This window comes from Schistocerca cancellata, chromosome 2 (assembly GCF_023864275.1).
Source record: "Schistocerca cancellata isolate TAMUIC-IGC-003103 chromosome 2, iqSchCanc2.1, whole genome shotgun sequence".
Lineage (NCBI taxonomy): Eukaryota > Metazoa > Arthropoda > Insecta > Orthoptera > Acrididae > Schistocerca > Schistocerca cancellata.
Genome location: NC_064627.1, coordinates 688708163 through 688734932, shown reverse-complemented (window position 1 = coordinate 688734932; position 26770 = coordinate 688708163). Strand labels below are relative to the sequence as shown.

At 39.8% G+C, this 26770-nt stretch overlaps 1 protein-coding gene across 8 annotated transcripts in view; it reads right to left on the bottom strand.

The window, feature by feature from the left end:
* LOC126162434 (peptidyl-prolyl cis-trans isomerase G-like) overlaps positions 1 to 26770 on the bottom strand; it is a 333524-nt gene that overhangs the window by 32368 nt on the left and 274386 nt on the right. For all 8 annotated transcript variants that reach the window (XM_049918938.1, XM_049918937.1, XM_049918941.1 and 5 more), the window contains 2 exons: positions 9837 to 11970; positions 9602 to 9729 (listed from right to left, as the gene is read on the bottom strand). In XM_049918938.1, the coding sequence (XP_049774895.1) occupies positions 9602 to 9729; positions 9837 to 11970 (2262 nt within the window). The remainder of the gene's footprint in view (positions 1 to 9601; positions 9730 to 9836; positions 11971 to 26770) is intronic.

Sequence of the window (26770 nt, the reverse complement as noted above, 5' to 3'; positions counted from 1 at the left end):
AAAAAAAACGGGGTGGAAGACGAGCTTTTTTCTCCGCCCCGAGTTTCGACCACTGCATTTCCTACATTATCCAACGAAGTAAATACAAATTCCGTATTGTAAATCTTCGAATGTTGCAGCATTTCAATGAACAATGAAAATCGTACTGGCAAGACTGTTTGGGATGTTAGTCAATATGGCCAACTCTACATTCTGAATTTTTTCCTACCCGTGAGAAGAGATGGTTGCTACTAGGAACTTTTATGAATTGTGAATCAAATGCAGTATTCTCTTCACCATACGAATAATGCAAATATAAATATTTTGCCATGTATTCTTTCGTGTTTGCTGCTATCTCATTTAAATACTGTCTGCCTAATAAACTATGAAACTAGAGTGAGACAACAGCAAACGCGGAAGGATATTTATATCCTTATTTCATGTTTATATTCGTATTATTCTTATGCCTAATAGTGATACAGTCGGAAATGAAGCACGGCAATTGACTAGATTTTTAAATCTAAGATGGCTCTAATTTCTGTGCAGAATGTAATGTACTAAACAGGTGCCTGCAAAGATTTTCAAACGGAGAAAAATTTTCGCTATTCTCTCGTTCAGAACATCTTCTATCATCCGCAATCTATTGTTTGGTTCTTGTTGATCATTATCAAAGAAAGCAGTAGTGTAAGTAACAACAAATAGCAGTCTCTTGCCATTGTTTCGCTAATGAGACGATTCCTCTCTCTCTCTCTCTCTCTCTCTCTCTCTCTCTCTCTCTCTCTCTCTCTTTTTTAATAGTAAGCGGCGGTAGCGCGCATAAAAGCAAGCCATGCCGCGAGCGGCGACAGGCCGTAAACACCCATTATCAGAATGCGAAAACAATGCACGACGCAGTACACTAATGCATTTTCAGCGTAGAGTGACGTAAACACCTTTAACAAAGGGAACGGCACTTATCAGATCAAAGAAAAATAAGTTATCAATTCAAACCAGACGAAGCACGTGGAAAAGGAAGGGTACCCGTATAAATACGGACGGAGCGCCTGAGCAATGGCTACCTGGTAAAGCTTAACGGCTAAGCTTACGACTCGAACCAAACTACTGTAGCTGCATCATCATTCATTCGGCCTAAATTTTGTCTCATATTGCAATGGACCAACTTTGTTTCAATTTGGAGGTGCGGCTTAAAACTTTTCTCTCCCCCTGAATTTCGAGTATCAAATTTCAGGTGCGGCTTAGATTCGGGAATTTTTTTTTTTTCCTTGATTTCGAGTCTCATTTTTCAGGTGCGGCTTAGATTTGAGTGCGGCTTAGATTCGAGTAAATACGGTACGTCTTTGTGCCCTGAAATAAGAAATTTCCTGCTTACTATCCTTCCCACCCTTCCCACAGTGGTATTCCGCCATCCACCGAAACTACACAATATACTCATCCATCCCTGCTTGCAACCCCTTACTCATGGCTCATATCCCTGTAATAGACCTAGATACAAGACCTGTCCCACACGTCCTCCCAGCACCACCTACTCCAATCCAGTCACAAACATCACCTATGCCATCAAAGGCAGGGCTACCTATGAAATCAGTCATGTAATCTACAAGCTAACCTGCAACCACTGTGCTGCATTCTATGTGGGCATGAAAACTAACATGCTATCTGTCCACAAGAATGGCCACCGACAAACTATGGCCAGGAAACAAATGGACCACCCAGTGGCTGAGCATGCTGCGCAACACAACAGCCTTCATTTCAATGACTGCTTTACAGTCTGTGCCACATGTCCTACACTCCTGTAAACCTTCTGGCCTCAATCTTCGTTAGTCATTTTTCACACCCATCCAGCCCCTTCCCTGTTCCCATTCCAGCAATACAAAGCTCTCATTCCACCATTGCACCCAGTCTTTTTACTTCTCTCCTTTTCGCTACCCCCCCCCCCCCCCCCTCCCACCACCACCACTCCACTGTCCTCCATCTAACCTCATAACTGCACCTAGCTGTCCTACCCTCTCTCCACCTCATCCTTGCACGCTCCCCAGCAGCACTTCACTGTCCCCCACACCTACCATGCTACCCCTCCGCCTCCCCACCCCAGCCGCCTCCTTACCCCCACCTAGTTGCCACTCCCATCATGCAGTGCTGCTGCTATTTGCAGTGTGCCTTCAGCTGTAAGAGGCTGCAATTGTGTGTGTGTAAGTCTTTTTTCAACAAAGGTCTTGTTGGGTGAAAGTTTATACTGTGTAAGTCTTTTTGTTGTGCCTATCCTTTTCGTAATATTGTTACATTCCATCCTAGATTTTCCATTGTTTGAAACGAAATGTTTAGTAATAAGAGAGACGACTCACTGAAAGGCGGAAGCACTGCGCCATTGACAGATACACAAAGAAAAGGTACTGAGCTTTGCTTTGTTAGCTTTCAGATGAAATTCCTTTCGCGCGCTCACACACACACACACACACACACACACACACACACACACACAGCAAAGCTCAAAGCTTTGTACCTTTCGTTTGTGTATCTGTTGACAGTGCAGCGCTTCTGCCTTTCTGTGAGTAATCTCCTTTATTCCTAAATAATTTGTTATGCCCAACTGGAACTTACCATACTTTATGAATTGTGTGAAAGTTATTACAAAATGAAGGTATACTAATTACAGAGATATTAGTTACACGTATCAACTTCACTTTCTCAAGCAGAACTATATAATATCTGCTGCTAATATTGTAGTTCTAAAAGAGATGAATTCAATGATGTCTCACTATTCAAAATCAGATGGCTTGTTTTGAAGTAATTACAAAATTTAGAATATAGGCTGTATCCATTTTCAACAGGCGGACAAAATATAGCTTTCATTATGTCTGTGACATTCATGTGTGTCGAGTGCCATGTAGTTTGAAAAAATAATTGCCTTTCACATACCAAGAGACGCTAGATACGCTTCTTCTTCATAAAATGCAGAAGAAATGTTAAGAGAACAGTTGAGCTGCACACACAAAGATCAAAGATACCTGAACAGATGGTGTCCAACAAGAATGGTAATTCAGTGAATGCGCAAAAAACTTATTTGAACGGCACTGGAATACTATTTAGGGAATAAGGAACATACCTGAAAAAATGGAGTGAATGAAACAGATGTTTTGACACCTTCCTCTTATAAACCACATATTAGTTCCAGAGAGAGACTTCCTCTGGAATAAATCACTCCAGCATTGTTCAGATTTTGTACACAAACAGCTTCCATTTGTATCATGTGTCACTTTAGCAGCAGAATTACAGAATATGTGTGGAATTCTATCACTCAATTTTGATGTGACATCAGGACAATAAATTCTTTCTTTAAAGACTTCTCTTTCTGATAAAGCTACCTCTAAAAATCATGGGAAGCTAAATATGAGAACTGTACATTACTAGACCACTGAGAATCTGTACTGACCAAAACAAATAAAAAATCAGAGGCTGTGTGATGTGAATGTTTGGTGCTGGATTATTGGAGATTATATGACTGGTCCTCTTGAAGAACCCTGACTGGTAAGAGAGACGCACAAGTTCTTATTAAAGTATTACCAGCTCTCCTAGAGGAAGTACCACTTGGAATATGTAGATATAGTTGATACTAGCATGATGAGTAACCAGATTATTACTCATTTGTGGCAAGGAAAGAGTTCCCCCAGTTCTTTCCCAGTCACTGGATAGGTTGTGAAGGTGTTATCAGCTGACCTGCACATTCACCTGATTAGATGCCACTGGACTTTTTTTCTCTGGGATAAACTTGAAGATGAAGCTTATGCATATGCTCTGATGGCCATTGAGTATTTAAAACATAACAGTGTTGCAGTACGTGCAATGATATCAAAGGAATCTCTTGAGTCTGTCAAGATGTCCTCGCACTAATGACTGTAACTGTGTATTGTAGTAGACAGTATGCATTTCAAACATTCGAAGAAATAACGGAAGTTTAAGAAAGTGTTTATGATAACACTTTTGTGATTTCATTTTTGTTACTGTTGATGACAATTTTGCAATGTAAGTGTCTATCTTGACTTTATATTCATGATGCGAAGTTATTATTTAACAATCTTTACATCTTGAATCCCTGTTCTACAAATCCATTCAATTTTTGAAATGTAGCTTTCTTTAATGGCTCTAAATGAAACAAGAGGAGAACTGCCGACTAGTGAATCATCCTTTGATGTCATGTTATGTCATGTCGTGTCATCTGCCTTCTAGTTGGTGTTTCAGTCCAATAACACATAGCCAAGTGTGATTATTATCCATTTAAAATTAAACTTTCCTCCATTATTCCACTTTTCTAAGTAGACTGTCTTAGTTGTGTCAAGCTGGAGGGCCGTATCAGCCCGTGACACAACAATTCTGTATAACTCCACGATTTTCCACATAATTATGACCTAAAATGGCTTAATGTTCAAAACAGATAAACCATAAATTCTAATACTGGATTGTTAATGGGGTAAACTGCTGAATGTGGGTTCCTCCATGTACGATCTCTCATGTGGCTGCATGTGTGTTATACCACAATACTGTAATTTCTCTGAAACTACTAATCAGATTTTGAAGAGGGAAATCTTGTTAAATTTGTCAGTCTTGGAACAATGGTACTAGCAAAAAATATTTCCTGAGTTTCATTTAAAAACATGAAGTTGATACTGATGTCTCTGTAATTAATATAGTTATAAGAAGAGATAATACATCATGGACGAAACAGGTACTGAAATTGAGGATAGCAAAACAAAAGCAGAAACATTGAACTCACTTTTCAGATGTTACTTTAAAAATGAAAATCCAGGGGTATTGCCTCAGTTTAATTCTCACACTACTGCAACGAGAAACTGCAAAGAGAAGTGATATAGAGAAACAGCTGAAATCACTAAAACTGAACAAAATTCCAGTGCCTGATGAAATCTCTATCAAATTCTATACTGAATTTGTGACTGAGTTTGAACAAAAAACTGTGCACAGTAGTTGGAAGACAGCACAGATCACACCTGTCTACATGCAGCATAGCAGAAGTGATCCACAAAACTATGTGCAGTATCCTTGACATCTATTTTTTTCTCCTTAGAACATATTCTGAGCTCAAATGTAATGAGGTATTTCAAACAGAATGACCTGTTCCTCAAGAAAACACTGATCTCGAGAAACCCATTTTCACTTTTCTAATATATCCTAAAAGCCATGGATCAAGGCAGTCACATGGATGCACTATCTCTAGATTTCTCAAGAACATATGACTCAGTACCACATCTACAGTTATTATCCAAATTACACTAATATGGGGTATCAAGAAAAATTTATGACTGGACCGAGGATTTCATGGTAAGGAGGAACCAGCATGTTATCCCAGATAGAGAGACACACAGATGTAGAAGTAACTTCTGGGGAGATGTACTACCAGGAAAAAAAGCTGTACAAATATTCAGTCAGATTGTAATAAGATTTCCAAGGAATGCAAAGATTGGTAACTTGCTTTAAAAGTTCAAAAATGAAAAATTTTGCACTTCACAAAATGAAAGAATATAGAACCCTATGGCTATGGTGGTATCAACAAGCTGGAATCAGGCACCTCATACAAACACCTGGGTGCAAGACTTTGCAGGGATATGAAATGGGAGGATCTTACAAGCTCAGCCGCAGCTAAAGCAGAGGGGCAAACTTTGGTTTATTGGCAGAATACACATGAAATTAAATCAGTCTACTAAAGAGACCACTTAGAAATTCACTCTAGCTGTGTGGGGTCCAAGCCAAATATGACTAACATTGAGTGTATAAACAAGAGGGTAACACAAATGGTCACAGGTTGGTTTGACCCACAGCAGAATGTCATAGTGATGCCGAAGGAACTGAACTGGCAAGCACTTTAAGATAAACACCAATTACAACACAAAAGGATTCTTACAAATGTGTGATTTTAGATTTTCCCAGTGTCACTCTTGCACTTCCACAACATGCAGCACAGGAAACATCATGTGAAACAAGTCTTACTCTTACTAGGGCTTTTCCACTGAAATTCAAAATCTCCCAGAGATGAACACACTTAAGTGGCTCTGAGAAGATTGCGACACAGTCATCCTCCCAGCAAACAAAGGCACAGTCTTGATATCACATCAACTGTAAAAACAAAACAAAAATGTATGACCTGTTAGAGGTTGATGGCTAAAGGAGAAGTGAAAATGATCCTACCAACTGAGGCAATTGAGCTTTTCCAAGTCAAGAAGACTTGGAACAGACTTTATCCTCAAGCAACTGTGCACCCTGACTTTCCCGATTACCTGAAGTTCACAAGGAAGCAATGCCACTTGCCCAATTGTTAGCAACATCAGTGCACCAATAAATGAATTTTCAAAACACATGACAGTGATCCTCACCTGCTTTGTGGGCAAACAACAGCACCAAACATAGAATTCACTGCATTTCATCTAGCAGCTCCAGAACTTACAACTGCTCATGGTGAGCTTTGACATGGTATCTCTTTTTACAAGAGTACGTCTAAGAGACTCCCTAAGCCTCACAGAAGCAAAGTTCGGAACAGTACTAACAAAGCTGTTTCAGTTACATCGAATTACTTTCTATTCGGCAAATATTACTACTAACAAAGAGACAGAGTAGCAATGAGCTGCCCACTCTCATCTCTGGTGGCCAATACGTTTATGGAGGATTAAGGAGAAGTAGTCCTGGAGTCAGAAGTCTACAAAACCTCATGCTTTTTCGATGTGTAGATGATGTGTCCATAATTTGGCTGCACAGGCAACGTCACCTACAATACTTCCCGCAACACCTGAATTCACAAGACCAGAACATCAGATTCATGTTGGAGACAGAACAAAATAATCAGCTTCCATTTCTAGAAGTGTTTGACAGGCGAAAACCAGATGGCACACTAGGACACAGTGTCTACCATAAACTGACACACATAGATTTGTAATTGCATGCCTCCAGCTTTCAAGTCTCCTCACAATGAGGTGTCCTAAAAGTGCATGGAGCACACATCATATTGTACCATGACAGTCTAACAGCCAAATTGCAGCATCTACAAGCCATGTTCTGTATGAATGGTTACAGCAACCACCAAATATAATGGGCCTTAAGACCAAAGAACCCAAGAACACAGCCCGCTATGAATGAAGAGAGGCCTTTCGTGGTGATTACCCTAAACGTCAGGAACACACCACCAAAAAGCATAAAAATACTTCAGAGTAATAGTGTCAAGTGTCTCTTCTGCTCTCCACCCAAGAGAAAACCCTTGTTGGGATCAGTCAAGGATGACATACAACTCTAGAAACCAGGAGTATATCACATCCCTAGTCAGCACGGGAAAATGTATGTAGTTCATGCTATCTAAATGGTAAAGGAGAGATGCACTGAACATAAATGCACACAGACAATGAACAGTCCACACAGTTTGCTGTTGTAGACCTCTGCATTTCCCATGAATTATGATGGCGCCAAGTTGTTGCAAAAATCCAACACTTTCTGGGATTGTATTTCTAAAAGAAGCTGTAGAAATCCAACTACATGATGAACTAATAAATAGACAGTGGGTTTCAATTTTGCTGGGATCCAGTCTTCATCAAGGTCAAAGCACAGCAGCAGTCAATGTGGAAATCCACTCCCATCATGGCAATTGAAGAGGACATGGATGCATTGTTGCCCCACTGACAGAGACCTGCATCTGCCACTGGCTACGGCATGACTGAGGACACTGGATTGAGCTGGAATGTCATGCTTCCCCCACCACTGCGCCAGGTACGTGTCTGGAACCAACTAGCTGGAGGCTGTGGGTGTGGGTATGGGGATATAAAGGCAGTGTCCAGAAGAAGACAGTCAGTTGTCAGGGATGCCTGAAGACAGCTTGCCAAAATATCCCATCATCTGGATAAAAAAAACCTTTCTTACAAAACTTGTAGAACAAGTATTAATTAAGGAACCTAGGAATACGCTACAACACCCTACGTATCACTCACTTAATAACCTCAAAGGCAAAATCAGTAAACTATAGCATGCATAGAGGCATTTCAGCAATCGTTCTTCCCACACTCCTTATGCGAATAAGTACACTCTGCCATGCACTTTTCAGTGGTTTGCAGAATGCAGATGTTAATGATGAGGAGGACAATGTCTGATGCCAGTAATCTAGTGTTGCAGGTAGCAGTCATGGTAAAGGATTATTATACTATATTTCAATTCTCATTGTGCTTCTTACTTGACTAACGGCAAGATTTACAAGATTCACCAGTCTTTAAGTTAGTTGCAGACATTCATAAATGATCTGAAGAAAGCTGTCTAACCAAAACTTCTCTGGGAATGATGGATGAAATGATCACGACAACCTGTACAAGGTTCAATTTGAGGTAAAATGGTTGATAATGGACAATGAAACAAATATTCAGGTGATAAAGTATAATGGTTAATGGTTATGCTCTCACTACTGAATTTCAAGTGAAATATTGATAACTTACGTGAAAGTGTAACAGAGATACACTATAGCACCAAAAAATACAAACTGAGATAATAGCTTACAATATTACCATAAGACTTTTAGCTATAGTTTCTGTGAAGTTATTCCTGGTTTTCTTATTGCATTTTATACCCTTGGAGGTGGACAATGTAGAGCACTGAGAACTCCAATCAATTCATTTCTCTAGCACGTTTGCCAACTGAGAATACTTGGGAAGGGACTGCCAGCTCCAGCATTCTCTTAGAACTGAGGAAAGCCTCCTGAACACTGGGAGATTGGGACTATTTTAATATTTTGCTGGGTGAATACACCCCAGCAAAAATTTGGAGGGCCCAGTGTTTGAAAGTGTAGTGTTTGCGACTATAAAGCGTAAAGAAAATGACTTGCCTGAGATGTACTAGAGTGTATCTGCAATCCCATTGTGAGGATACGAGATTTTCCCTGATTTTATATGTAATAATTATGAGAGATGTAAAGGACTGATGGGAAAATCATGTGCTGTAGTAGCATATAGATGGACAAGTATGATGAATTTTGCATTAGTGGGAAGAGGGGTAATACCGTTTTCTCAAGAATTACAGTTATCCCTAGTTGGGATCCTAGTTTCTTTAGATTACACTTTGTTGTTGTTGTTGTTGATGCTGATGCTGCTGCTGTGGTTTGTTTATCTGAGGTATTCCTTTCAGGCTTCATGCAGGGCCGATGTTGGCTGAGCTGCCCTGACATTACCCACAAGTGAGCAAAGAGATGTCTGCACCATACACTGCTCAAAGGAATACTGATGACCCATATGTCCAATGGAGAAGAATGTCAGTGGCATTAAAGCTTCGTTGTATGTTAACAGAGAATGAATGTAAAAGCCTACGAGAATGAGTGTTCATATAATGAGTTAAGATTAAATAGTGTTTTATCCACAAGTTGTTGAGTTGCTCCTTCGGAAGAGTTACTAATAATTACTGTAATGAGTAACTGAGGAGAATATGTCTGGAGTCTGTTGACTTTTACTGCACCAGAAGAGCTTGACATACCTGAACTCTTGCAGCATGTCTCAACATCCTAAAGTAGTTTTTTAAAGGGGGGTCAACACACTATAGAATACCAAACAGAGTAATCAGTATCACATACTAAATCAAATAACAGGAAAATACATACCGCTCTGGCATCTGATGCTGTTACATCACATAATGCACTTGCATCTTTAAATAAGGAACTATTTCTTCCTGAAATCTTAGAATAACTTTTTTCCTGTGAGGTTTCACTAGATGCAGCAGACCCATTCACTGTTGGCGCAAACAGAACAATCATGATATGGTATTTACCTAGATAAGTTTATGTATACAGCATTTATGACAGTATGATGCAATAAAAATATGGAAAGAATATCAACCTGTGGAGGAATGTCCCAACTGTAGATGTGAATTATATGTTGCCGTTTGGAGAAGTAGAGCTTTGTTTTTGCTCACTTTCATGTTCTTTGACTGGAGGATGCTCTGTACAGCTTCAGCAGATTGCTTGACCTTCCCAAGTACTCTCCTTTTGGAAAGATGTCCTTGGTTTTCACATGCTACACAAGGCGCTGACAAAAATTGGCATCTGGATTTGAGAGACTTATGTTGTGACTGATAGTCTTCTTTTGAGAGTTTTCGTTTTCTAGACAAACGTTTGCTATCTGACAAAGGATCTGGTGCCATTTTGACTTCATTCAGTGATGAAGATGTCCCTTGTGTGCGCACAGATGCAGAATGTCTTTTGCTTGCTGAGTACAGCTGATGCAGTGTTTGCGTGCTTATTGGAAAATCACAACTTTCTGATATGATCGCAGGTAGAGAAAGCTTGCCGTTTACTGAAACTTGTTCTTCTGGGAACCCTTTAAAATTTTTCAAATTTAAGGTACCTCCTGCCAGTTCTTGATTCTTTTTTGATTCAGTATGCCTTTCAGTGCTATTTTTTGGCATTAAACAACTACTGTCAGCTACATGATCATAAGACAATTCTTTGTCCTTGCTTAAACGGACTTCCTCACTAGATTTTGTTAGCAAAGAATTTGTACTGCTGAAAGTTGACTGATCTTTTATCTCTTGAAATTTATTCAGATGATTTTGTCCTCTAGACATATTCACTGATAAAGATTGCTTATTTGAAGATGTGGGTCGTTCCTCTGATGATACCTGACTTCTATGTGAATGTATTTTCTTCCTAAATGCATCTTCTGGGCCTGAATGCTGGAGTCTTGCAGAAATGTCATCTGTTATGAAATACTTGTCCTTGAGTGACGACTGCTCACCTGACAACTGGTTAGTCCTAAAATCCTCAGTATTTTTTAATCGGTTAATTTGCACTGAGAGCTTGCTTCCAAACGCTGGCTGTTCTTGTGCAAGTTCACAGCATTTATTCAATTGAGTGAATGATTTCTGATTTTGAATAACTGAATCACTTCTTAAGGTCGTCACATGCTCTTTTGGTGCCTCTTTCTTTTTACTTGTTCTTTTGTTTCTTTTAGATGTGTTTAGACACATTGATTGATTCCTTGTGTGCTCTTTGAACCCTTGAGGTGGTTGTTCTTTACCACTTGAAATTTCCTGGACTCCCGACAAACTATGCATTATTTTGGTTCCTATTACCTCAGCCCCTGATTCTTGTTGTGCCGTATTCAATACCGATCTACTTCTAGACAATGAACGGCGCGTTCTGTATGTTACCTGTTCTTCTGCCACATTCTGAGTTTTACTCGAGAGTGTCTGGTTCACATGGCTCCTTCCCTGAATGGCATGTTCACTTTCAAGTACAGAGCGTTCCTTTTGGAATTTGTGACTACTACTGCAGTGTATACATCTTGCAGCCATTCTTACTGACAATGATTCTGAATTGCTGGCAGTCGTCTGCAGTGTTGATTTATCTCTACTGCTAGTTGAAGTTTTGTGCCTTCCAGATATGCTAGCAGGCTTCGACCATCTCCTTCTGGTTGATCTGGACTGCCTTTCCACTCTATTGTTCGATGATGGTTCACTTACTGGTTCCATTCTTTTGAATAGTAAATGTTCTTTTGATGGATGTCGACTCTCATGTGATCTTTTATGTTTTCTGTATGTGTCACAAGACTTCGAACGTCTTTTTCTCCACGTCACACGTTGAGTATCTCTGATCGGTAGCACGCTTCTGCTTCTCAATTTTCTGCAGGATTCCACTGGTGACGGACTTCTTTTCCATCGACTCACTCTATCTGCAGGGGACTGGCTTCTCAACCTGGCAGGGCGGCCTCTGCAGGGGAAGTCCCTTGTCCACTGATGACGCCTGTGAGAAGGTTGGTTTGAATCCAGCTGAGAGTAACTACCCAGCTGCCCCAGGTGGGAAATGTTTCTCCTCTTAATGCGTGGAGACAATGGCGCTCTCTGAGTAGGGACTTCATCACTAACATCATAATTCACTGATTCTACAGACTCGTATTGCTCAGGTCTCGCATTTATGTTTGTGTCATCCCCATCTTTCTCTGCAGCTGATGTTTCACATGACTTCTTTCTTTTCTGTAAAAAAGTCAAAAATATAGAATTACTGTAATAACAGTACTAATGAAAAGTAAATACCAATCTTATTAAAAAACTAATTACATTAGTAATAAGAGTAAAATTATTATTATGTTTAATAATGTATGACATATGAGATATGAAAGAACAACATCATAATATAAAATAATCATAATATAATCATAATATAAAATAATCATAATATAAAATCAATATAGAAGGGATCAAAATAATTTGCCAAACTCAAAATCAAATGTGGAAGAGTAGTTTTCCCTGATGATCCATATATAGCTTAGTACATTAAGCACTAGCTCATGAGGCAGGGAAGTAAGGAAAATCTATATCAGACCCAGATTGAATTAGAGCACCAAACAAACACCAATGTGGTTTCCATTCGTCTCCCCAAAACCGCTATGATCAGCATCAGAAACACAACACACAAACATATAAGGCACAAAAACACACTAAACATAATTTTCCTGCTGAGAGTGTTGTTGTTATGTTCTTCAGCCCAGAGACTGGTTTGATGCAGCTCTCCATGCAACTCTATCCTGTGCAAGGTTCTTCATCTCCCAGTACATACTGCAACCTACATCCTTCTGAATCTCTGCTGAGAGTATATATAATATACTGCTGAGAGTATATTGTGATATAAGCAACATTCCTTCCCTTAAAATGAGATCATTGGAAAGCTCTTGGTTCAGAGCAATGATGAGCAAATACTCAGCACCTGTGGACCATATGGAATGCGACACCACCACAGACAGGCGCTGGTGGTGGTGGTGGTGGTGGGGAGTGGGCTTCTTCCCAAATCAAATTGACAATTACTATGCAGAATCAAAATGCAACCATTAAGTACATTTTGCACTTAACTATCTATCCACGGGCTATTTTACAATACTTTTGTACAAAATCATGGGGCATTTTTATTCAATAATCAGAATAGTTGTAAGGATAGAATGAAAGAAATGTAACAAGTAAACCAAAAACTTACTTTAGTGTTGACTTTCAACACTGACTGACTTGACCTCAGTGCCTGTTTCACCACACATGCCATCTGGATTCTTCCCCCAGACACCCGTTTCTCGGAACTCCACAGGTGGGAACTAGCACTACAACACGTTCTTGGTTCTCGCCACCCACCTGGCCTTAATTTATGTTAATTTCTTCTATCTCAACAATTCTTCACTGTAATTACTCTTTGCTTCACTCTGTTTTAGTTTTCTAAACCTTTCATTGTCTTTCCTGTCTATTTTTCAATGTCCCCTCCCACCTCTGTTACATACAATACACTTAGCATTCTTCGCCGTCCCCTCCCACTTTTGTTACCTACAATGCACTTAGCTTTTCATTCTTATTAACCCATGCATGATGTTTAAGCAGTAATCTCTGTCTGCATATTATCCTGTCTTCCACTTTTAAGCTTTCAGGTTTTCAAATCTCACCCGACGCAGTCCCCAACAATCCGTCTTTCCTTCTCATCCCATACAATAAGCCTCCCCTGACCCGCAGTTCTGTGTTACTTTCCTGAAATCTACCGCTTTTCTTGGACCTCTCCACGCTTTTTCCTTCACCTCTCTTCCTTCCCCTTCAACCTTTCTGCCTGAAGAACGAGTCACTGGCTCCAAAAGCTTGCCAATTACAACCGCCTTATGTGTGTGTCCTGCCGCTGCTTCCTGTGTGAGTAGATTTTTTTATCTATCCCATTAAATAATTTGGTCAGAAAACTGCACTGATATGACTACTGTCACACGTGAGTATAGCTATTAACCTGTCATATCAGTGCAGTAGGAATGTGATAGCCAAGTCACTACTGTGATTTAGCATTCTAAAGGTATAGCAGTGGTTGCTTATTTTGCTCAGCATTTTGTTTCTACATATGTTCTACGCCAGTGTTTTATCTAGCCACAGAACTAAAGAAGATTGTGCCACTCACATATTCAATAGCTTGACTTTCACTTTACAAAACAGCATCATGGCACCACAAAATGCTGCTGTAATATGTATTTATTTCCTGACAACCAGTTTTGCCCAAGAGATCATCTTCAAGTCACTGATTACCATTACATCGTGTTAAAAAAGTTCTTTGGGATCAAATATAAAATTATCATCGCTGTCACTTACAATGTATCTATTTACTTACAGATTTTTCAAATCGACAGACCACTGCAGTGGTCAGCATACTGTTGACCAAAGTTGCATCATAACAAAACAGGTCCTACATGAATAAATATGCTTAACAGCAGCTTTTGGCAATTCCATAATGCAGTTTTTTAAAAGTACATTGAAGCTGAATGGCTCTGTTTACAGGAAATATTAATTTTTGATTGTTGTTAGTTCCATAGTGTGTTGTTTAGTTCTTTCACAGGCAGAATATCACACAAGCTATTGTATCCATATTAAGGAGGAGGCTGTTATCAAAAAACGTCTGCAATATACTTTCACTGTTCTCAAATTGGTTGTCCTCATCTGCTGTGTAGAAATAATACAGGTATTGTTAATGGTAGAATTTCTGGGAGACCATTAATAAGAGGAATAAACAGGAGTTTGGTCTAGGGTTGAGACCTGTGGGACTACTGAGCTGATTAATATTATATCTAAGTGAGTTGTTTTTCCATTATGTATTGTTATTTGTATCAACTGACCCCTGTTTAATACACACGATTGAAATCATTGCAGATTTCTCTTATATCACAAGCATCCAGTAGCCACAAGAGCAAAGAGTGGTTGACCAGATCAGAATTTATTAATCTTTTTGACAAATAGTACTCTCCTTTTAATGTCAGCTTCTACTGTGGAATCCCTAACTTGGACAGTAGTAAGTTTTAAACATAACATTTTGTAAATGTATTATTTGCAACAAAAAAGACAAATGTTGTTGCTGTTGTTGTTGTTGTTGTTGTTGTTGTTGTGGTCTTCAGTCCTGAGACTGGTTTGATGCAGCTCTCCATGCTACTCTATCCTGTGCAAGCTTCTTCATCTCCCAGTACATACTGCAACCTTCATCCTTCTGAATCTGCTTAGTGTATTCATCTCTTGGTCTCCCTCTATGATTTTTACCCTCCACACTGCCCTCCAATGCTAAATTTGTGATCCCTTGATGCCTCAGAACATGTCCCACTAACCGGTTCCTTCCTTTTGCAAATTGTGCCACAAACGACTCTTCACCCCAATTCTATTCAATTCTTCATCATTAGTTATGTGATCTACCCATCTAATCTTTAGCATTATTCTGTAGCACCACATTTCGAAAGCTTCTATTCTCTTCTTGTCCAAACTATTTATTGTTCATGTTTCACTTCCATACAACACCACACTCCATTCAAATACTTTCAGAAACGACTTCCTGACACTTAAATCTATACTCGATGTTAACAAATTTCTCTTCGTCAGAAACGATTTCCTCGCCATCGCCAGTCTACATTTTATATCTTCTCTACTTCGACCATCATCAGTTATTTTGCTCCCCAAACAGCAAAACTCCTTTACTACTTTAAGTGTCTCATTTCCTAATCTAATTCCCTCAGCATCACCTGACTTAATTTGACTAAATTCCATTATCCTCGTTTTGCTTTTGTTGATGTTAATCTTATATGCTCCTTTCAAGACACTGTCCATTCCGTTCAGCTACTCTTCCAGGTCCTTTGCTGTCTCCAACAGAATTACGATGTCATCGGTGAACCTCAAAGTTTTTATTTCTTCTCCATGGATTTTAATACCTACTCCGAATTCTTCTTTTGTTTCCTTTACTGCTTGCTCAATATACACATGGAACAACATCAGGGAGAGGCTACAACCATGTCTCACTCCCTTCCCAACCACTGCTTCCCTTTCATGCCCCTCGACTCTTATAACTGCCATCTGGTTTCCGTACAAATTGTAAATAACCTTTCGCTCCCTGTATTTTACCCCTTACACCTTTAGAATTTGAAAGAGAGTATTCCAGTCAACATTGTCAAAAGCTTTCTCTAAATCCACAAATGCTAGAAACATAGGTTTGCCTTTCCTTAATCTTTCTTCTAGGATGAGTCGTAAGGTCAGTATTGCCTCACGTGTTGCAACATTTATACGGAATCCAAACTGATCTTCCCTGAGGCCGGCTTCTACCAGTTTTTCCATTCATCTGTAAAGAATTCGCGTTAGTATTTTGCAGCTGTGACTTACTGAACTGATAGTTTGGTAATTTTCACATCTGTCAGCACCCGATTTCTTTGGGATTGGAATTATTATATTCTTCTTGAAGTATGAGGGTATTTAGCCTGTCTCATACATCTTGCTCACCAGATGGTAGAGTTTTGTCAGGACTGGCTCTCCCAAGGCCGTCAATAGTTCTAATGGCATGTTGTCTACTCCTGGGGCCTTGTTCCGCGTCAGGTCTTTCAGTGCTCTGTCAAACTCTTCACGCAGTATCATATCTCCCATTACATCTTCATCTACATCCTCTACCATTTCCATAATATTGTTCTCAAGTACATCACCCTTGTATAGACCCTCTATACCGGTATACTCCTTCAATCTTTCTGCTTTCCCTTCTTTGCCTAGAACTGGGTTTCCATCTGAGTTCTTGATATTCATACAAGTGGTTCTCTTTTCCCCAAAGGTCTCTCTATTTTCCCTGTAGGCAGTTTCTATCTTACCCCTCGTGAGATAAACCTCTACATTCTTACCTTTGTCCTCTAGCCATCGCTGCTTAGCCATTTTGCACTTCCTGTCGATCTCATTTTTGAGACGTTTGTATTCTTTTTTGCCTCCTTCATTTACTGCATTTTTATATTTCCTCCTTTCATCAATTAAATTCAATATTTCTTCCGTTACCCAAGGAAAGCCCTCGTCTTTTTACCTACTTGATCCTCTGCTGCCTTCACTACTTCATCCCTCAGAGCTACCCATTCTTCTTGTACTGTATTTCTTCCCCCCATTCCTGTCAATTGTTCCCTTATGCTCTCCCTGAAACTCTGTACAACCTCTGGTTTAGTCAGTTTATCCAGGTCCCATCTCCTCAAATTCCCACCTTTTTGTAGTTTCTTCAGTTTTAATCTACAGTTCATAACCAATAGATTGTGGAGAGAGTCCACATCTGCCCCAGGAAATGTCTTACAACTTAAAACCTGGTTCCTATGTCTCTGTCTTACCATTATATAATCTATCTGATACCTTCTAGTATCTCCAGGTTCTTCCACATATACAACTTTCTTTTATGATTCTTGAACCAAGTGTTAGCTATGATTAAGTTATGCTCTGTGCAAAATTCTACCAGACGGCTTCCTCTTTCATTTCTTACCCCAATCCATATTCACCTACTGTATTTCCTTCTCTCCCTTTTCCTACTCTCGAATTCCAGTCACCCATCACTATTAAATTTTCGTCTCCCTTCACTACCTGAATAATTTCTTTTATCTCATCATACATTTCATCAATTTCTTCATCATCTGCAGACCTAGTTGGCATATAAACTTGTACTACTTAGCCACAATAATGCGTTCACTACACTGTTTGTTGTAGCTTACCCGCACTCCTATTTTTTTATTCATTATTAAACCTACTTCTGCATTACCCCTATTTGATTTTCTATTTATAACCCTGTATTCACCTGACGAAAGGTCTTGTTCCTCCTGTCACTGAACTTCACTAATTCCCACTATATCTAACTTTAACCTATCCATTTCCCTTTTTAAATTTTCTAACCTACCTGCCCGATTAAGGGATCTGACATTCCACACTCTGATCCGTAGAATACCAGTTTTCCTTCTCCTGATAACAACATCCTCCTGAGTAATCCCCGCCCAGAGATCCGAATGGGGGACTATTTTACCTCTGGAATATTTTACCCAAAAGGACGCCACCATCATTTAACCATACAGTAAAGGTGCATGCCCTCGTGAAAAATTATGGCTGTAGTTTCCCCTTGCTTTCAGCCATTCGCAGTACCAGCACAGCAAGGCCTTTTTGGTTAGTGTTACAAGGCCAGATCAGTCAATCATCCAGACTGTTGCTCCTGCAACTACTGAAAAGGTTGCTGCCCCTCTTCAGGAACCACATGATTGTCTGGCCTATCAACAGATACCGCCTCCGTTGTGGTTGCACCTTTGGTACGGCCATCTGTATCGCTGGGGCACACAAGCCTCCCCTCCAACGGCAAGGTCCATAGTTCATGGAGGGAAAAGATAATTATCTTATCTTAAACAATAAGACAATTAACTTATCTTAAATAATATTTTCCCCCAAAATCAATTTCAAAATTAGCTCAAATTTTAAATAACATAATCAAACAGAATTTTTAAATTTAAACTGTAATGAATGAGAGTTACTGATACTTATTTTTGCAGGCTGTATGTATGAAAACTGAGTTCTCATGACAAGTTCAGCATTAAATCTGTCTGATATTTATTTTTTGTCAACGTATGAGGGTTATCCAAGATTTAAAGACCATTTTTTCATTTGCAGTGGTACGAATGAAATTTTTCACTTGTCAGCAACACTAGCTTGTAGTGCAGGCTTCCCCCTCCACAATGGGCAGTTGCATGGCTTGGTAGTCTATTAGGTCTGGCTGCGCCTGCTGTTACAGAGGGATGCTTCACTGTCATCTTCTGGCCATTTATGATTATGTGATTAGCTAGCTTTATGACAGGATGGGTTTGCCGAGTTCTTGAGCAGCAGCAGAACCAGGAAGAAAGGGGAAGAAGGTGTTCAATTGATGACACATTGTTGGAGAAAACTGAAGCAAAACTTCACGAATACCACCATCCAGCAGCCCAGGACCTCACAATTTTGATTCCAGAAGTCAGCAAATCAAGAATCCAAACCATTTTAACAAAAAAATTGGGGTACTGAAATGTTTGCACTTGTTGAGTGCCAAAAATGTTGACAGAGGTTCGCAAGAAAAATCATGTGGAGAATGCTCAGAAATTTTTGAACCTTTTTGAAAGGAAAGGAGATGAGTTTTTGAATCTAAATTATTAGAGGTAACGAAATATGCCCAGAAAACACTCATCAATTGACGAGGATGGCCAGGAAGAGGTGTCAAGCTGGTTGTGAACTGCAGTAGGAGATTATTTATTTATTGACAAAGGGATCAAGGAACAAAATTTTCCACATTTTTAAAACAAAAAGGTCTTTAATTTGTGTACAAGCCTTGTACAAATTGAGAAGCCTGTTACCAACGAAAGTGGCAGACTAAAGAAGTGTGTGTGTGTGTGTGTGTGTGTGTGTGTGTGTGTGTGTGTGTGTGTGTGTTTTCCTTTTTTCTGAAGAAGGCTTTGACCAAAAGCTCAGTGAGTAACAGTCTTTTCATTATGCCTGTCTGCAACTCAATGTGTAATCTTCATGGTAGCAATCTATCCTACCCCATAACTGTTGATATTCCAACCTGGATTTCCCATTATTCTATTGGGTTGGTCCCCAAGTTCGTAGAGTTTTTCCATAAGTTTAACAAATACAACACTTACACATAAGAGAGACTCGAGTCATCAATAATATATTCCCTTTCAATATTTACAACAATCTGCCAACATTTGAGTAACTTATCTATTCTGTGAATGTTGAAATCATGTAGTTTTGAAGTGAAGAACTTGTCAAGTCATGTTCAGAGCACATTTTCATCTGCAAAGAAGTTCTCTGAATGTTGTTTGATAGTGTGTGGAAAAGGCGAATATCTGAGAGTGCAAGATTCGGTGAATAAGATGGGTGCAAAATGACTTTCCAACCTAATTCCTGTAATGTGTGTTTTCTCAGTCCAGCAGAATGCTGGCAGACATTAGTGCAGAGCAGCATCACTTCATGCAGCCTTCCTTGGTTGTTGTTCTTGGATTGCGTCTGCATGGCATCTCAGTAGCTAACAATAAATGCCAGGAGTGATGGTTATACCTCAGGCACAAACGTTTCTGGCTTTCTCCACTGCTGTCACCCCTCTAATGAACTCAAACAGAAGAATATGTTGGAAATGTTCCAATTTCTCTACTTTGTACTCCATTTTCTAGCATCTACAGCTCTACTCAATATCTCCAAATGAAAATATGACAATATGTACACTCAAATAGCAACAGCGAACTACAAATAAAAAATGACAATTGATAAATAAAAAATGACAATTGATAAATAAAAAAAACACAATACCAATAAGCAAAACAAAAATGCTATTAACTTATTGCACCAATTTTTTACAAGGAAAAATAAAATAAACAAAAAGAAATGTTTTAAATTAATTTTTCTATTCACTTCCTTTTTTGCTTACTACCTAAGCCAGTCATCTGTGATATCACTATTTCTGATCAATATAATCATCATTGGTATCATCATCTCCATTTGTCAACCTACTGCCATTTCTTCTTCCCTGACAATCGTCCCATTGTATGTCCTCATCTGAGCCTTCCATAGCATTGGCTATGCAGCACTTTTTGATTCCGGTCTTAACGTAATCCAGTCATGCACTTTAAAATACAAAATTTTGAAAAAGTATTGTTTTTCATAAATCTTTCTATCAGATTCTAAAATTGTGTTAAATTTTCCCATTAAATATAATCCGAAACTAAGTCTAATTGACACAGTCATCCACTTAGCAGAAACTAAGATTCTAAGGTACTAAGGATATTGACCAATGATTTGGAAATTTATTCTACATCCCGATTTTTAACAAACACAAAAGTATTGTCTGCAAAACAGAACTGATGAGAAGCTTGTATTTAACAGTAAATCATTCACATTGATCAGAAATAGGACTGGGCCTTAGAATAGAGCCTTGTGGGATGCACTGAGATATTATTTTCTAGTCTACTAATTTGCTCCATTGAAAGGAACACAAATTCTTTGCTTTCTGTTCCATATGTAGGTTTAAGGCATTATAGAGCACTGCCTCTAATGCCATACTTGTGAAGTTAGTAAATAAGCAAGGTATGGGATACAGAATCTAAAGCATTTCTGGGGTCATATAGAAGATTCCTTCAACCTTATCTTTCTTGCCTAATGATGTGCTCATTTTCTCAACAAAACTGTTTACTGCATCTATCGTGTTTTCCCCTGGTTGAAACCAAACTGATTGTCTAGGACAACAGAATACCATGCAATGAACTTTTAGATTTGGTTAACACTAACTTTCTCAGATATTTTAGATATGACAAGGAGAAATGAGATTCGATGCTTTGGTAACAGCTAATGTAAAATGTCTTCTTCTGATCATGTGTTTCTAAACTGCTTGACTGACTTACATTAATAATGATTACTGTAATCACATTTTTGTGTCCAAATAAAGATTAAATACATGAACACCATGGAAGACCTTTGTGGAACAATACGTGTAAAGCCAGATCCAAAAAGGCAGCCATTCGGTAAAACTACTGCATGCAAGTCCAACTATGAACTTTCATTCATTCTTTGTATTCCATAGATCCCATCAAGATGGAGAACCTTCAATGATGTAGGATGAGCAAACGTGTACCTTAACAAAAGACAAGCAAATCACAGAAACTTAAATCTTTATACTATATTAACAATAACTTAACCTTGTACTGCTTGAAGTTTTTTGTGATTATGCCAGCTAACTTTAACTGAGAATATTAGAAATAAAGCTAATACTTAGAAAAACTGCTATTTCCTCAGTAATATTTAATAATAGGATAATAGGGGACTGTTTATCTCTTTCCGGTAGCTAAGTCTTCAATGTATTAACACTGTTATGTTTCAGAGGAAGTAACAATAATGCAAGTTCCTAGTTGGAACAATACCTAAAATAAAGGAATGGTAGCACTCACCTTTATCAGACTGTGTAAGGCATATAGACACATATAACAGAACACAGTATTAACTAGCTTTTGAGCTCTAGCTCTTCTTCTGACAGAAAATAGACACACTGACACATACAACCCCACAGACAACAAAACACACACTACTACAGCCACAGAAAATCCAATTATTAAGAGAGAAGTTGCCTGAGCTGATGGATATGGGAAGGGGGGAGGGAAGAATGCACGAGGTAAGAAGTGGGTATTAGGATGGCACGAAGCAGAGCGGGAAAGATGTGGGGGAGTGCTGGTAGGATAGGGAAGGAGTAGTGTGAACAATGACAGAAAAGGAAAGGGAAAAGGAAGGTGAGACAGTGGGAAACCAAGTAGCAGAGGTTTAAGCCAGGGGGACTGTGGAAACACGGTATATGCCGTGGAGAGAACTTCAATTTCCTTATTTCAGAAGAACTTGTGCTTAAAGAGAATACTGATGAAGTTCGTGGTTTGCCACAGTTTGCCAGTGGTTATTCAAGCAAGGAGACAGTTTGTTAGTTACCGTGCTAACAAAGAATGCTGCACAGTAATTACAGCATAGCTAATACATAACATGGCTGTGACTAGATTGTGGTAGGAGGTGTAGGAGGGGTAGGTGGGTGTATATGGCAGGTCTCGCACCTGGGCTGTCCACAGGAAAATAACCCATGGGGTGCAAGACTGGAATAGGGCTGGACAAAAGTATTCTGCATGTTGGGTGGGTAGAACACTACTCTGTGTGATGTGGGGTAGGATTTTGGGTAGGGTATCCCTCATCTCAGGGCCTGATGAGAGGTAGTCATAGCCCTAGTGAAATATGTGGTTGATTTTTCCTAGTGACTTCAAAGTCACTCCTATGGAACACACAAATATCCATAATCTCAAAACCAATCCAGACGTTATCATCTTTCCAACGGAAAAAGGCTACACCCCTACGGTCATGACCTGAAGTGCCTGTGTGCTTAGGTCTCTGCCAACTTTCTGATTCCTCTGGATACAAATCATGCAAAGATGATCCCATTCCAGAAGTCCAATACACCTTCCAGCAACTCTTCAAGGCCTTAGGTCCATACCAAAACCTGACATTTGAATCCACCTTTTCCCCCCACACCAGCAAACCCCCTCCCCCCCTCCAACACTTCTGCCTCCATTTTGACAGGAGTCACCAGTTACATGTCAAAAAGTCTCCTCACAACAGCCTTGCCACCCTGGACACCACAGCTAGGTGGAAGGCTGGAGCTGTCAAATACATTATTAACCTTACCAAACTATACTGACAGATAATGTTCTATTCAGCTCGTTCATGAAGTCCAAGTCTCCCATGCCATCTCCTCCTCTTACACCAGTACTCTTGCTAAGGTCAACTACATCCTTTGCGAGAACAGACTACCTCTTATTGTGCCCAGATATGAGGCCCATCCTAGCCACATCGCCCAAAGTAATGTTCCGCCACCCACCCAACCTACAGAATATCCTTGCCCCATCCCTATTCCAAACCTGCACCCATGGTTCATTCCCTTGTGATGATCCAGGTGCAAGAACTGTCCCATACACCACCAACTGCCTATCTTCACAGCCATCACAGGTGTCTCCTACCCTATAAAAGACAGGACCACATGTGAAGGCAGCCATGTTACATTTCAGCTAAACTGCAATTAATGCATAGCATTCTATGTGAACAAGACAGGTAATCAGCTGTCTACTTGCATGAATGGCCACCACCACCTGACTTCCATGCAAGTAGAAATGACATTAACAGCTACTTCACTATGTTTGGTATTTGTATACTCCCTCCCAGAACAACTTTCTTCGATCTACACAGGCGGAAACTGTCTGTCCAGCATATTCTGTGTTCTTATAATCTCCCTCGCCTAAACCTCTGCTATCTTGTTTCCCATTGCCTCACCTTATCTTTTCCCTTCTGTCACTGTCCACACCACTCCTTCCCCAACTAGATCATGTACTGTCTTCTCCCATCACTCTTAATTCCTCTCCCACAACCATATATATTCTCTCCCCCCCCCCCCCCTCTCTCTCTCTCGCTCCCCCTCCCTACCCCCACTTCTACCTTCCTCTAGCCCCCCCCCCCCCTTTGCTCCCTCTCCCTTTCCCTTTTTTCCACCACTTTCCCTCACCAGAACTCCTTTTGGCTTGTTGTGCAGGCACTGAGCCATGTGTCTTTCTTGCTCCTGCCTCACACTATCCTGCTACCCCTTCCTTACCTTGTACATCCTTCCCTAAACCCTCCCCACATCCATCTGCTAAGCAGCTGCACAGCCATGGTGGTGTGTGTCTGGGTGTCTGTGGGAGAGAATGCATGTACTTTCTGCCAGATGAAGAGCTCAAAAGCCAGTTAATACTGTGTTCTATAAAGTGTGTATGCGTCACACATCAGTCAACAAAGGTGAGTGATTGCCTTTCAAATAAAATAGTTCAATACCTTTGCAAATACAGAATAATTCCATTTACAATAGTCATCTAATCAAGCAGCTTCAAAATGAACACTTTTACTTGCTATATAGGTGACATAATTTTTCAGTCACTGCAGATAGGTTGCAAAAGTGACTAACGAGGTATGCTTTTAGTTATCTTTCCATTTGGATATGATATGATACTCAATTTCTTGCTTTAGGTTACAACATTCAGAAAAGTTGGGATAAGAATAGTAAGTCTTGACCTATCATTGTGACTATGAACACAAGACGTAAGTTGGGAACAGCCGCGGATCAATAATAGCAAGATATCAGGTTGGAAATGGACATGACACTTATATTTTGTGCTTAGATGAACATAATGCTGTGTATGGTGTAGAGCACCTTATGGTAGGAAATGGCTCTTTTCTATATCGCTGTGAGATGGTGCAGGCAATGTGGTATAATAGCTAGCACAACAGTTGGTGTGCTGCAGGTTGGCAGATCACACTTCACTATCAGCAATTATTTATTGTTTAGTATTTACCTTTTCTGGAATGTTACTGAAATATCTTATGTCTGTAATGTTGTATATTCTGGAATATTCTATGCTTATGCAAACACCAGCATTCTGAAATATCTAATGTTTGCGTAAATAGTTACTCTCCATCCAGGAGTTCAGTTCTGTTCTGGCTGTGCAATGGTGTCAGTAATAAACATGCTTTTCATTCTAAGTGTTGTACTGCAGTAATGATTCTACCTTCAATCTGAACTTGCTTGCGACTTCAACATGGCACTAATGGAGATGCTGGGTATTCCAAAGTATCTACATCAACCTGACTCCAACTATGCAATGTAAAAGCTATTTCCTGCACAGACAGAAACCATAATAGAAGCAAAAGTGGTTCCAAAGATCTGTATATTCAGGAGAGCAATAGATTCCAAAACAGTAGTAGGTCAGCTGCACTTCAGGACTCCATTAATGTTTTCAAATAAATTAGTCAGGACCTGACGAAAGGGCTGAAAGTATTTGACAACAGGTTGGTGACATGATGTGTGTGGCAAATGTGTACTTTTACTTCGAGGGCACAGCCAAGCAGTGGTTGAAGAACTATGAAGAGAAGCTCAATAACTCAGACAAATACCAGTCAGAACCAAAGAATACAGTTAGCAATACACAGCAGCAAGTCCACATAGTGAGAAAATGAGTGAATAGTGCTCAATCTCGTGGGGAAACAACAAAGTCATGCACACAGTGTCACGAAAGAGGTATGACCAATTGCCTAACATGGTCCCTATGTCAGTTTTGGAAGACAACCACCACATTGCCTTTCTCATACATCTGACAGAGAGAGAGATACAGCATCTTATGGCAACCAGAGCTGTCAGACAGTGTAAGGAAGAAATAGTAGCCATGAATATTTACCACATAAGGCAGGAGACAATAGAGAATGTCACAGAAAAGATGTGCCAATCTTTGGCACCAATCTCCAGCACTAGTCAAACTTACCATGAAGAATGGGCTCTGCCAACTCAAACTTTTGACACAACCATCAAATGACAACCCAGGATCCAACCGATGTACAGACGGTCAACTCCTCTATCCAGTAAAACGCACCACAGAAAAATAGACATTTTGAGGATGGAGCACAACATACCAGTATGTTTTCAGTGTGGATGCCATGGACAAATTGTACACTACTGCAGAGAGAGAAGATGAGTGTTCAATGACTACTATGCTGCAAGACCATCACAACAATCGTACTCAGACCAGTCAACTGCTGATGATTATAGTTCACTTGTGGGATGAAACCTATTATCTTAACCTGACAAGCTCACTCCCCATCATGCTGTAGCCATTCACCATCAACATACAGATGTACAAGCGGCTCACCTAGCTGACAAGTTCACGAAAACTAAGCATAGCAACCATTATGGAGGTGAGGTCACCACTGATGAAAATCCTCCATGAATGTCTCTCATCAAGATGTCAGAAAATCTCACTGATGTCAACATTAACAGTCAATCTGTCTGGCTATTCACTATTCAATTCGGGCTTCTTTTTCTACAATATTGGATGCTTACTGTCATCAGTTAGAAAGATTATGTTCTGTGATACAAAAGCAACTGCACTGTGTTGTAAACAGACACTACACCCAGCCAATAAGAAAATGTATTTCAAGATTTACTATCAATGACAGAATGCAGCCTTTCAAATCTGTCATTTTAGGCAGATGTGGTCAAAATGTTATTCTTGATTACAGGCAGCACAAGCAGTCATGGACTGTGGAAGATCAGAGATCCAGACTGATGAACCTATTCCAAAAAGAACATGTAACAAAGATTTCTCTGAATGGTTGTTTGCCACTGAAGACATTGTTAACTCACGAGTTCCAGTCGTCAACCGTGATGCTCAGTTAAACTGTGGAGTGTCTGTCAATTGCAAAAAGCTATTCAGGATCACAAAAGAAATCTACATGCCTGCAAATATCAAACGCATTGTAAAAGGTCAAGGAGTATGTGGGCCATTAATTCTCATGAAAAGCCAAAACTCACCTCCAAACATGTGTTAGGGACAGCCGAAACAGTCCACAAAGGGCAAAGGCAAAGGGCAAAGAATAATGCTCTGCTACCAGAACAGGC